Raw genomic sequence first — 10,641 nt, 5'->3', positions numbered from 1 at the left:
GTTCCCTCATGCCCGCCCATCGTGTCCCATTCCCTCGTGTCCCCTCTTGCCCCACGACCCGCCATGGCCGACACACCACACGGGCTTTGGGCACCGAAAGGCTCTAAGATGATTTTTATTCCAAAGCGCGTCATCGGTTGGTGCCCATGGCAGCTCCGCAGCTCCGGGCTGGCTGCGGCCGGTGCGGTGCTGGCACGGGGGCGATCAGACGATGCGAGGCCTGCGGCTGCCTCCCCTGGCAATGAACACGTCAATGGGGACGTTGGGCAGCGTCAGGCGGTGGCTGCCGGGGCATCGCCGCAGCTGCCTGCGGGGAGAGAGCAGTGTGAACCCGGAGGCATGGCACAGCATGGCGTGACACAGCACGGCGTGGCACAGCACGACACAGCATGGCCTGGCATGACACGGGCCAGCATGGTGTGGCATGGCACTGCATGGCATGGCATGATACAGGATGGCACAGCATGGCACATCCCAGGACACTCCCTGCCCCACTAAAGCCTGCTGGCAGCAGAGGGCAGGCAAGCAGGGAGCCAGCCTGCCCCGTCCCGGAGCAAGGAGGTGCCCAGCCATCAGTCAATGCTTCTGGGAGTAAAATAAGCTGCGTCTGCCAGAGCAGGGACTTGGTCTGTGTGATCAGGACACGGCGTGGCTGTGCCAGGGCAAGATCCTGCACCTCACAGGGTGTCCTGACCCCCCTTACCTTCCCACAGGCTGCTCCGCATCTATCGGCTCCTGTCTTTCCGGAAGCACAGCTGAGCTGGGACAGTCACCTGCCTCGATGGGAAACCTCCGAGCCTGTGGTGCCCACTGGAAGCTCATGTCCAGGCCCTGGATGCGTCTGATCGGAGCAGGTGGGTGAGCCGGGTGAGCACAGGCCCCCCAGAGATGGTCAAACCCCGGGGGGAACACGGGGGGTCCCCAGCCAGCCCTGCAACCTCCGCACCGCCCACCCCAAGAGCCCCCACTCACCAAGAGGATGTTCCAGCCCGTCCCCACCTCACTGCGCACCCGCCACCGGACTGACACCGGTTACATCACAATGGCACCCCCGGGTTTTGAAAGGTGGTTCCGTGTCGCACCTGGGTGCTGTGGGTGCCCTCCAGGCACTGAGATGCTCTCGCGGTCTCTGCGGGATGAACTGAGAGCCGACGGGTACCAACCCCCGCGAGGACATGGAGGCGTTTTTGCTCGTCAACGGCTACCGGCTCGGCAGGACCATCGGGGAGGGGACGTACTCCAAAGTGAAGGAGGCTTTTTCCCAAAGGCACCGGAAGAAAGTGGCCATTAAAATAATCGACAAGAAGGACAGCCCAGAAGGTAAGAGTTGAGCCTGAAAGAGCTCCAGGCTGAGGCACTGTCCCTTCCTGGAGGCTTTTAATTCCCAGCAGAAAACTAGTTTCCCAGACTGACCAGCTGAGAGCAGACGGTAGGGGAGTGTGCAGTGCCAGGGGGTCCAGCAGAACAGCCCAGGCACCATGGCCCGAGGATTAAGATCTGTTTAGGTGGCCGCCCCTGTGACTGCAAGGATGGCAAAGCGCTGGCAGAACCCAGCATCTCCCCTTGATCCCTTGGGAAACGGTGCCAGGCCAGAAGGAACGAGACATCCCAGGAACAACCTTCCCTCCCTCTACTCATCCCCTCTACCGAGTCCCAGAGCGGTGCCCAGAGCCAGCAGCTCAGGGACATCCCCATGAACAAAGCCACCTCCTTTCTCGACAGAGTTTATTCAGAGATTCCTGCCCCGGGAGCTCCAGATCGTCACACACCTGAAACACAGCAACATCATCCGCGTGCACGAGATGCTGGAATCTGCAGAGGGGAAGATCTGCCTCGTGATGGAGCTGGCAGAGGGTGGGGACATCTTTGACTACGTGGTCCACAAAGGTCCCCTGCCCGAGCTGCATGCCAGGGCACTCTTCCACCAGCTGGTCGAGGCCATCCGGTACTGCCACAGCTGCGGGGTGGCCCATCGCGATCTAAAATGTGAGAATGCCCTGCTGCAGGGCAACACCTTGAAGCTGACGGATTTCGGCTTCGCCAAGTGGCTCCCCAAAGGCCGCCAGGAGCTGAGCTGGACCTTCTGCGGCAGCACAGCCTACGCGGCACCCGAGGTGCTGCAGGGCATGCCCCATGACAGCTGCAAAGGGGATATCTGGAGCATGGGCGTCATCCTCTACGCCCTGCTCTGTGCCCGCCTGCCCTTCGACGACACCAACATCCCTAAGATGCTGCACGAGCAGCAGAGAGGTATCTCTGTCCCCGGGCACCTGGGGATCTCCAATAAGTGCCAGAACCTCCTGAAAATGCTCCTGGAACCAGACATGACCCTGAGACCCTCCATCGAGGGGGTCAGCAGACACCCATGGCTGACTAACCCCTGAGAAGGGCTCACCCCGCTCTCCCCAAAGGAAGAGATTGTTTCTAAAACAGTGATAAATGGTCTGTTTCATATTTGCGTATTTTTCTCGGCTCTCTCAAAGCCCTTGGTGGGGGGGAAACTGGGCAGAGACGAGCTCTGAGCAGGCTGGGGCAGTGCAGGTCCACCTCCAAGTTAAGTAAATCTCCCCCGAGGTGGGTGGGAGGAAAGGGAAATGTAAAGCAGCTGACACGCAGACCCCTCCATCCCGCAGGCAACGGAAATAAAACCACCCGACACAGGCAGAGACTCTGTAGAATTCCTTTAATTGCTGTTAACTGCAAGTCTGTAAAAGGTTTGGAGAAAGTCATCGTTACAAAACTACCAGCTGTTAGAATTGTTCCTGGTTTTCACCCCAGCTAGAAAAGGCTCAGGGAGATGCGGAATAGTTCAGAACAGAGAATATTGCACAGACAACCAAATGGTTAATTTGACTAAAGAAAAAAAAAAAAACCAAAAAAGTGACACAGATGAGAGCACTGCACCCTTGGAGCTCTGCTGCAGGCCCAGGGATCCAGCCATGACTCACAAATCCCAAGGGAACAGAGCCACGAGCCAGCCCACCCTGCCACCGGTGTCATCCACCCACAACAGGCTTTCCTGCTACAGGTGGATTGGAGCCCAGGACAGAGTGAGGCTGCAGCACATTTCAGAGGCTCTGCTGGGCCCACTGGACATCAAGTGGGAGGAGAGTTGCTGCTCAGCCTCTGGCCCTTGTGGGGTTTGTGGGACAGACATTCCCTGGCATAAGCGCCCCAAGTCCCCCCTGCCACCGATCCACCTGTGCGTGCAGCTGCATTTGAGAATCCCCCCAAAGGAGGGGGGAAAAAAAAAAAAAAATCAAAGCCACAACCCAAACCCAAAAACCCAACTCCTCCAAGTGCAGGTAGGTTAATCCCATCCAAAACAAGAAGGAAACCCACAGCTCCAGTGAAGCAGCCCTGGAAGGGGCAGGACAAAGGTGGCATGTGTAAAACCACCGCCCAGAAGGGCAGAGGCACAGCGACAGCTCGGTCTCTGTAGGATAAGGGAGTATTAGCAACATCCACTGAGGAGCATCTCGTGCCATTAGAAGGGAACTGTCCCCAAAAGAGGGGCTGGGGGGCTGCAGGAAGCGTTGCCAGCAGTCACAGGGGGCTTAGGTGAAGGAAGCCAAGCAAGCACAGTGAGGCTGGTGACCCCGGTGGCCGTGGGGCCTGGTGAGGTGGCACACAAGAGGAGTTGGAGGAGTGAGCAGACAGCCTCAGACACTAGGTACTACCCACGCTTGGGCACTCCTGCCTCCCCCCGGGGCTGGGAGAGGAAAGGGCCGAGCCTCGGTGCCAAGGCAGAGGTTAAAGTGGTCAGTGGGCCAGGCTGGGGCTTAGCAAGGGCTGACCTGGGCACCACAAAGGAGGGGTTCTGCGCCCCAGGGTGACCCCAACCACCACCTGCCCAGAAGGGCTCAAGTGAGAGCAAGCCACAAGCACTTTGCTTGGGAACCTTAACTAGAAGTACACAAAACCCAGCAGAGGAAGACATGGCAGCTGCAAAGGCGAAAGCAGCAGGCCTTGGCTCTCAGAGGAGCTGCTGCTGCTCTTGCAGCAGGAAACAGGAGTTTCCGTTAAAAAAAGCTTCCAAGACGACAAGCCAGGCAGAAGCTCAGGGTTTGGCAGGGAGGTTGGCTCCTTCCAGCATAGCCCAGCTTTGGGCCGATGCCACAAGCCAACTGCCTTTCTTTGCAACAACGGCAGGAGGGGCTCCTCCTGCAGCATCCAGCCCCCTGCCGCTCCCTGCACAAGGGCTTTCTCCAGGGACGGGGTGGCCAGCAGTGTGGAGCAGCGAGAGAGCGGGCACAGCTGGCATCCCAGAGCCTCTGAACTGCAGCACTGCAGATCAAGTGCGCGCACGCAAGCAAACCACCAGCCTGGCAGCACCAAGCGATCCTGCCAGGTGCCCGAGTGCCCAGCTCACCCTGAGGGCCCCTCGCTGGGTCCCACCTGCCCCTGCCCGACGCTTTCGGGCAGTTCTGGCTTGGCCAGTCTCTAGGACCTACTGAGAAGATGGGCTCCCTGGCAGCTAAGTGGATGAGTGAACTCCTGCTTCCTCCTCCTTCGGGATCGCTTGAGTTGCCCACAGGATTTAGCAGGAATGAAACTCCTCCAGCCTGGAACTGCAATCCCCAGCACAGTTACACACGAAGGAACAGCCGGTCCGCGATTTAATTCACATTCGATGGTGGAAATGAGCCTGTGACACACACTGGAAGCAGTCAAGTTTATTCCCAGTCTTCCCACTCCTCATCTTCCAGCTGCAAACAAAAGTAACATCCCTCAGTTTGTTTCTGTAACTCAGCAGCCACCTGGCAACAGATCCTCCTGCCCAGGGCACCCGAGTCAGCACCCAGCCTGACACATCCTCATGCTCCCACACCCTCACGACAGGATCTGCCTGCTCTGCTCCCCTGGGGAACCTGCCTGCTCGTTCCAAACAGCCCCTCTCTGCTCCAGCTAACACCTGTGACTCCCAGGGTGAGATCCCAAGCTAAGCCAGTGCCCCAAACAGCGAGACATGCCTTTGGGAACTCTCCTGCCAGCTGCTCTGGGCAGGCAGCTGCCTGCTGCAGCGCTGCCCTGCCAGGCCAGCAGCAGCCCCATCCTGCTGCACCGTGCTGCCCAGCCTTGGCTCCGGCACCGGGGCTGGAAGCAGAGCTCAAGCCAAGGGATTCGCCCTCCTGCTGAGGCACTGCGGGCTCTCTCCGTGTCCCAGGGCAATCGGAGCTCACACAGCATCACCCCAAGGAGCTGCTGATGGTTTCTCGGAGTGACCTTCTTGCCTGTTGGAGCAAGCACCTCCCCCTTGACTCACCTCCCCAGACACTTCCACCTTCGAGAGCGCCAGCTGCACCTCCTCTTCAGTCATGTCCAAATCGAAGTCTTTTTCCCAGTCCTCACTGATATCCGTGCTGGAGCCTGTAAACACAAACGTCACCCCTGAGCCATCAGAGCCGCACGTGCTCTCCAGCCACTCTGGCAAAAGCAAGCAGCTGCCCAAGCAGGCTCCCAGAGCCCTGGCACTCATGGGGCTCGGATCTACCACAGCCTGCCCAAGAAAGCCACCCCCATTCCCAACCAGACCGAACCACACTCTCCTGGCAGCGAGGGCTGGTTCAGAACAAGTGGGAGAGGTGGATGCTGAAACATGTTCTCCTCCAGCCTGTGAGAACCAGGAGGTCTCACACCTCAGTCCCACCGAAAACACAACAGATGAGGAATGACAGGAGTGACTTAGATATGGGGACTGTCACAGTCCCTAACAGAAAGGCCAACCTCCTGGGGCAGAGGAGCAGCAGGGACACTCCTAAGGGAAGGAAGCACCACTTATCCTACACAGACCACAGGCACTCAGGAGGCCATGGACCAAGGGTCTACCCCCGTTCAGCTGCTGACTTTCGATTTCCTGATCTGATACTGCTCAACACAGACCAAGTTCATGACACTTGGCCACCTTGCTGGATCTCTGGTTGCTTCCAGTGGCTTTATAATCTGATAACCAACACAAACATTATTCTGGGAGACCTGCAGCAGGCTCTGCTGAAGGCAGAATCTCCTGCAATGAGAGGTCTGTAAACAGCGTCAACCAGAGCTGCGACAGGTCCCTCCTCAGGGTCCTGGAGGGGTCTCACCCTCCGCTCTCCTGAGGGAGCACCATGAATGGGATAGTGAGAGCAGGGTGTCACCATCTGATATGACCCACTTGACCCTGCCCGACAGCATGAGGATTTGCTTCCGCTTTGGTTTTGGCCATTAGACAGTCTTCGGATCTAACTTTCCTGGGTGATTTTGGCAACCCCCCTTTTCTCCTCCTCCATCATCACAAAATCAGGCCCCTTCCCCAAAAGCTGCCACCCCCAGCAGAAGGTCTCCAGGTCCCGTGCTGGCCCCATATACGCACCTTTCTTGCCATTGTTGGAGGGAGTGGATTTCCCACTATCCGAGTTCAGCTCGAAGACTCGTAAATCTGTTGGTCCTTCCTCTTTCAGAGTCTCTGTCCTGCCCTGGGCTTTGCTCTCCACCTCCTTGAGCTCTGGAACAGCAGGTTGCTCTGAGGATGCTGCTGACTCCCGGGCAGGTGCAGAAGGATGACCAGGTTCTGAGGGCTTTGGCAGGCAGCTCTGCTCTTCCAAGGTGGCCTCCAGCAGCCTCTGGGAGAGGTCTCTGGTCCCAGCTGGTTGTACTCCAGTCTGTAGCTGCGCGGCAGGCACAGAGGCAGGGTTTGCAATCTGAGTCACAAGGGAGATGCTCTCACTGCTCTCAGAGGGGCTCCCCTCTGCCGGGGCCAGCTCCGGAGGGAGGACGGCCCAGCTTTCCTCTGAGGGTCCCTGGTGAGCAGTGGGGTGGCTTCCCGCCAGGGCTGCAGGGGCAGATTCTTTCTCTGCTGCTTCTGGAAATTTCATGTTTGCACAAGGCAGGGGTGACATGCCCAAGAACTCCTCTGTAGGAAGGCAGAAGAGAAGCGAGAGATGTTTCAGCAAGTACAGCAGCAGCTGACAGTGCAGCAGGGCTGGCTGCAGCTGGGCTGGGAGCTGAATTTGTGGGAGCAAAGAGGAGCCACCACCCTCTCTAACTGAGACCCGCCAAGGCCTGCACAAGCCCTCCCACAGATCCCCAACCATCTGACCCACCTTCATCCTCTTCCCAGCCTGGCTCCTCTTGGTGAATGCTCTGCTCCGCTCGCTGCTTCAGAGCCTCCCTCCGGGCTTCATCCTGCAGGGAATTCACCATCAGTGGCCGCTCACATCCCCAGTCCTTTCCTCCCCAAGGCACTTCAGTGTCAGCAACAAGGACACAGACAAGGCAGCCCAGAGCCCTCCTCTTCCAGGAAAAGGATCTTCTGCCTCATGGGTCTGGATCAGAGAGCTCCTTCGCTGGAGTGCCCACCCACCGGGGGAGACACCCACCTCCTGACCTACCTGCTCCAGGCGATGCACTTTATAGAAGTAGCGCTGCCAGAATTCAGAATGGGAAACAGCCACAGGGACCTGGGAGTGACATGGGAAACACCACGAGTCGCTTCAGAGAGCTCCTCTCTCCTCCCGAGCCTCGCAGCTACCCTCACACCCTGCGCAAGGTACTTGTGTCTGCAGGTGCACAGACTTGGGTCCAAACCTCAGGTACGTGCTGGCAGATGCTCAGACACACATCAGACAGCTACAGAGGAACTTCTGTTCCAGGGCCGTGAGAAACAAGCAGGGAAGAAGAATAAAATATGCTGCCTAATATCCCTGTGCCAGTTTACTGTGCAACCACAACCCTTTCTACCACCAGCTCCAGGGCCCAAGCAGCTCAGGGCTTCCCTGCACCTTATTCCAAGTCAGAACTTGCCCGCTACAGGAGCCAGGCAGGGCTTTACCATTTTGGTGTAGAGAGCCCGGATGGAAGGGCTGGTGGCCAGCAGCTCTGCTATCTCCCCTTTCTTCTCCTCTAGGTTGAACTGAGCCAGCCAGGCCTCAAGGAGCTCAGCAGGGCCTGTACGGGACAAGAACAGAGATAACACTCCTTGGCACAAACAGAACAGGGGCAGTTTGGGGAAGTTTCACTGGAAAGATGCTACAGACCACACCAGCTGGGGTAAGCAAGTGGCAAAGAAGGAGGGAGACATGGGTCTCTGAGACCACCTTGCATTGTGGGTCCTCTGCCAGTACAAGGCCACGTGGCACCAGCCGCAGCGGCAATTTAAACCCTGGCTAAGCTGGTCCGCAGTGCAACAGACAGATCCGCTCGCCATAAACCGTCACCCCATCTACAGTCTACAGGCTCACTGGCGAAGCTCTGAGCAATCCGGGACACCCCACAGACCCCACGCAAAGGCCAGCCCTCCCATACCATCGGGTTCGTTGCAGTAGGTGGCTGGGTCTGACTGGAGGCTGTAGAGGCGAGCCTGCAGGAGAAGATGCACAGGGCAGAGCCATCAGTGCAGGAACAGCAGCAGAGCCCCCAGAGGACAGGGCTTGGGACTCTGCACCCCAGAGAGAAGGTCCAGAATGGGGCACTCACCTTGGCACTGTCGTAGGGCTCTGTGGTACCTGTGGGTGTTGCCATCAATGTTATGACATCGCAGTCAATGGTCTTATCCGGCGAGGGAGCAAATGTGTCTGAGATGACGCCCAGGAAGTCGGAGAGTCCTTTCCTCACCTTTTCAGTCGCACCTGAGGAACCTTCTGTCCTCTTGAAGAGAAAAAGCAGCACGGTATAAGTAACAGTGGCTGCAGCAGCAGGACTGGTCAGTCTTTTCTGGATAGGCTCCTTCAAGGAAGCAGGGTGTAGCTCCCTACAAAAAAGTGCTAACACGGCGATTGTGTGGCCAGGGCTGGGCTAGGAGAGAGGTGTGGTGGCAGGCACTAGCCTCCAGTGGCCGTGAGACAGGCAGGCCTTGTAACAGTTTTGTTGGGAACTGAAGTCAGGCTTTGCCAGCAAGAACCCAGCCAGGTTTGGGGACTGGCTGTTTTGGGGGTTGCACTGTCACAGCAGCAGCTGAGGCTGACAGCTTCTGCAGAGATCCCATGTCGTACTACAGTGACTCTGCCAGTATCCCACCCACGCGGCACACTGGGAGAGGGAAAGCACAGGGAGCTCGTCTCCACTTATCTCCAGGGGCTCCTCACCACCACAGCAAGGAAACACCACGCATTGCTTGGCACCAAACCTGCAGCAGGGAGAGAGTCTGACACCTGAAGCTCGTGGTTGTACGCCGGGGTTTGTCCAGAGGATTATGTCCTTGGAAGCTAATTCACCCCGCTTTGCCTTCTGTGACAGGAAACCCGACTGATTCCCGTACTCACTGCCAGCTTGTCCTTGACCACGCTGGCCGTGGCAGCGATAGTGCAGGCTGTGTCATGCTGCACCACTTGAGTGAACTCAGCCAGGTCCCGCTTCATGAACTCCAAAGCTTCTGTGGACTGGAAAAAGACGACAGATGGATTGTCTCATCTTTTTGCTCTCCAGCAAAGCCATGCTGGGAACGCCTGGCACATTACAAAGATCAAAGCGCGAGAGCCTTTAACGCCGCTGAGCCCTTACCCCAACTGGTGCAATGGGCAAGACTGAAACAATCAGGGCAATGGGAGGCAGCTACGGCCAAAACATGCTACAGTGGAGGTTTTTTAAGCTAAGACAGAAAAAGCACGGGTTAGGAAAAGCCTTGCCCAGAGTTTCGTGTACGATTAACGTGAGTGATGCTGCCACACATCAGAGAGTGATGCTGCGGGCACTGCCCTCCCTGCTCGGGTGGGATTTTCCCATCGCTGCCGCCCTGAGCCGGGAGATCCCGGCGCAGCGCTCCCGTCCCCGTTCCCGGAGTTCTAACACAGTCCGGGGTCGCGGGCTGCGCTCCAGACTCGGCCAGTCGCTACGGCGAGAGGCTCCGGTGCCGGCGTCGCGGCTCCCTCCCACGCCGAGCCCCGCGCTGCGGGTCCCGGGGCCGCCCCCCCGGCTCGGCCCGGCGCCTCTTACCTTCTCCTTGACGGCCTGGTAGCTCTGCTGCAGCCAGCTCCGCCACCAGCCCGCGTCCTCCCTGCGCGGACACGCGCGTCAGGCCGGGCCGGGCCGGGCCGGGCACGGGCACCGAGCACCAGCACCGGGCACCGGCCTCGGCCCCGCCACGGGCCACGGCCCGCTCCCCCGCCCACCCCGCGCCTCCCCCCGGGACCGGGACCGGCCCCTCACCCGCCCTCCCGGACCGGATCGGTCCCTCTCTCGCTGTCTCCCGGGACCGGCTGCGAGCCCCGGCCCCCTCCTCCGCCCACCCCGCGGCCCCGGCCCCTCTCCCGCTGCCCCCCCAGACCGGGACCGGGACCGGGACCGGCCCCTCTCCCGCCGCCCCCCCGGGACCGGGACCGGCCCCTCTCCCGCCGCCCACCCCAGCACCACCAAACTCACCCCTCCGCCATCTTGGCGGCCTGACGTCACCGCTATTTACCGACCCCTCACCCCGCGGGCCCCGCCTCCGCGGGCGGTGACTCCGCTCGGCGCCACTTCCTGCCCCTCCCCGCGGTACGGCGGCCGGGCGGGAGCGGCACCGGGACCGGAGGTGAGCGGCGCACGGAGGGCGGGGGGCGCTCCGCAGGGCGTCCGGTGTCGGGAAGGAGGAGCCGTGGCCGGTCCGCAGGAGTTACCGGCGGCGGGGCTGGCGGGAGGCGGCGGGAGCGCTGGTGCTGACGGTGCCGTGTCGCTGAGCCGGCGGCG

The 10,641-nt window shown here is 59.6% G+C and overlaps 3 protein-coding genes across 3 annotated transcripts; 1 reads left to right on the top strand and 2 right to left on the bottom strand.

Annotated features, from left to right (window-relative positions):
• Window positions 1-204: 204 nt before the first annotated feature.
• Window positions 205-822, bottom strand: FAM229A (family with sequence similarity 229 member A). Its single transcript, XM_086625901.1, has 2 exons — window positions 704-822; window positions 205-307 (listed from the first exon to the last, which is right to left on the bottom strand). The coding sequence occupies exons 1-2, from the start codon at window positions 820-822 to the stop codon at window positions 205-207; spliced, it is 222 nt and encodes a 73-aa protein (XP_086482027.1).
• Window positions 823-1,175: 353 nt separating this feature from the next.
• TSSK3 (testis specific serine kinase 3) lies at window positions 1,176-2,384 on the top strand. The gene is made up of 2 exons (XM_009979961.2): window positions 1,176-1,320; window positions 1,723-2,384. Exons 1-2 carry the CDS (start codon window positions 1,176-1,178, stop codon window positions 2,382-2,384), a joined length of 807 nt encoding a protein of 268 aa, XP_009978263.1.
• A 280-nt stretch (window positions 2,385-2,664) lies between these two features.
• BSDC1 (BSD domain containing 1) lies at window positions 2,665-10,375 on the bottom strand. The gene is made up of 11 exons (XM_086626184.1): window positions 10,336-10,375; window positions 9,910-9,970; window positions 9,240-9,356; window positions 8,455-8,625; window positions 8,284-8,338; window positions 7,811-7,926; window positions 7,371-7,439; window positions 7,083-7,164; window positions 6,353-6,892; window positions 5,267-5,370; window positions 2,665-4,709 (listed from the first exon to the last, which is right to left on the bottom strand). Exons 1-11 carry the CDS (start codon window positions 10,344-10,346, stop codon window positions 4,677-4,679), a joined length of 1,359 nt encoding a protein of 452 aa, XP_086482310.1. The 5' UTR covers window positions 10,347-10,375; the 3' UTR covers window positions 2,665-4,676.
• Window positions 10,376-10,641: the final 266 nt, after the last annotated feature.

The sequence above is a fragment of the Tauraco erythrolophus genome, chromosome 24, assembly GCF_009769465.1.
Source record: "Tauraco erythrolophus isolate bTauEry1 chromosome 24, bTauEry1.pri, whole genome shotgun sequence".
Taxonomy (NCBI): domain Eukaryota; kingdom Metazoa; phylum Chordata; class Aves; order Musophagiformes; family Musophagidae; genus Tauraco; species Tauraco erythrolophus.
This window is presented reverse-complemented; position numbering and strand designations above follow the sequence as displayed.

Excerpts from the sequence above, each read along its gene's own strand:
- FAM229A (XM_086625901.1), bottom strand. The coding sequence starts at position 822 with ATGAGCTTCCAGTGGGCACCACAGGCTCGGAGGTTTCCCATCGAGGCA. Across the intron at positions 308-703 it reads GCGGAGCAGCCTGTGGGAAG|GCAGCTGCGGCGATGCCCCG; the intron begins GTAAGGGGGGTC and ends CTCTCCCCGCAG.
- TSSK3 (XM_009979961.2), top strand. The coding sequence starts at position 1,176 with ATGGAGGCGTTTTTGCTCGTCAACGGCTACCGGCTCGGCAGGACCATC. Across the intron at positions 1,321-1,722 it reads CAAGAAGGACAGCCCAGAAG|AGTTTATTCAGAGATTCCTG; the intron begins GTAAGAGTTGAG and ends CTTTCTCGACAG.
- BSDC1 (XM_086626184.1), bottom strand. Across the intron at positions 8,339-8,454 it reads AGCCCTACGACAGTGCCAAG|GCTCGCCTCTACAGCCTCCA; the intron begins GTGAGTGCCCCA and ends CTTCTCCTGCAG. Across the intron at positions 7,927-8,283 it reads CTACTGCAACGAACCCGATG|GCCCTGCTGAGCTCCTTGAG; the intron begins GTATGGGAGGGC and ends TGTCCCGTACAG.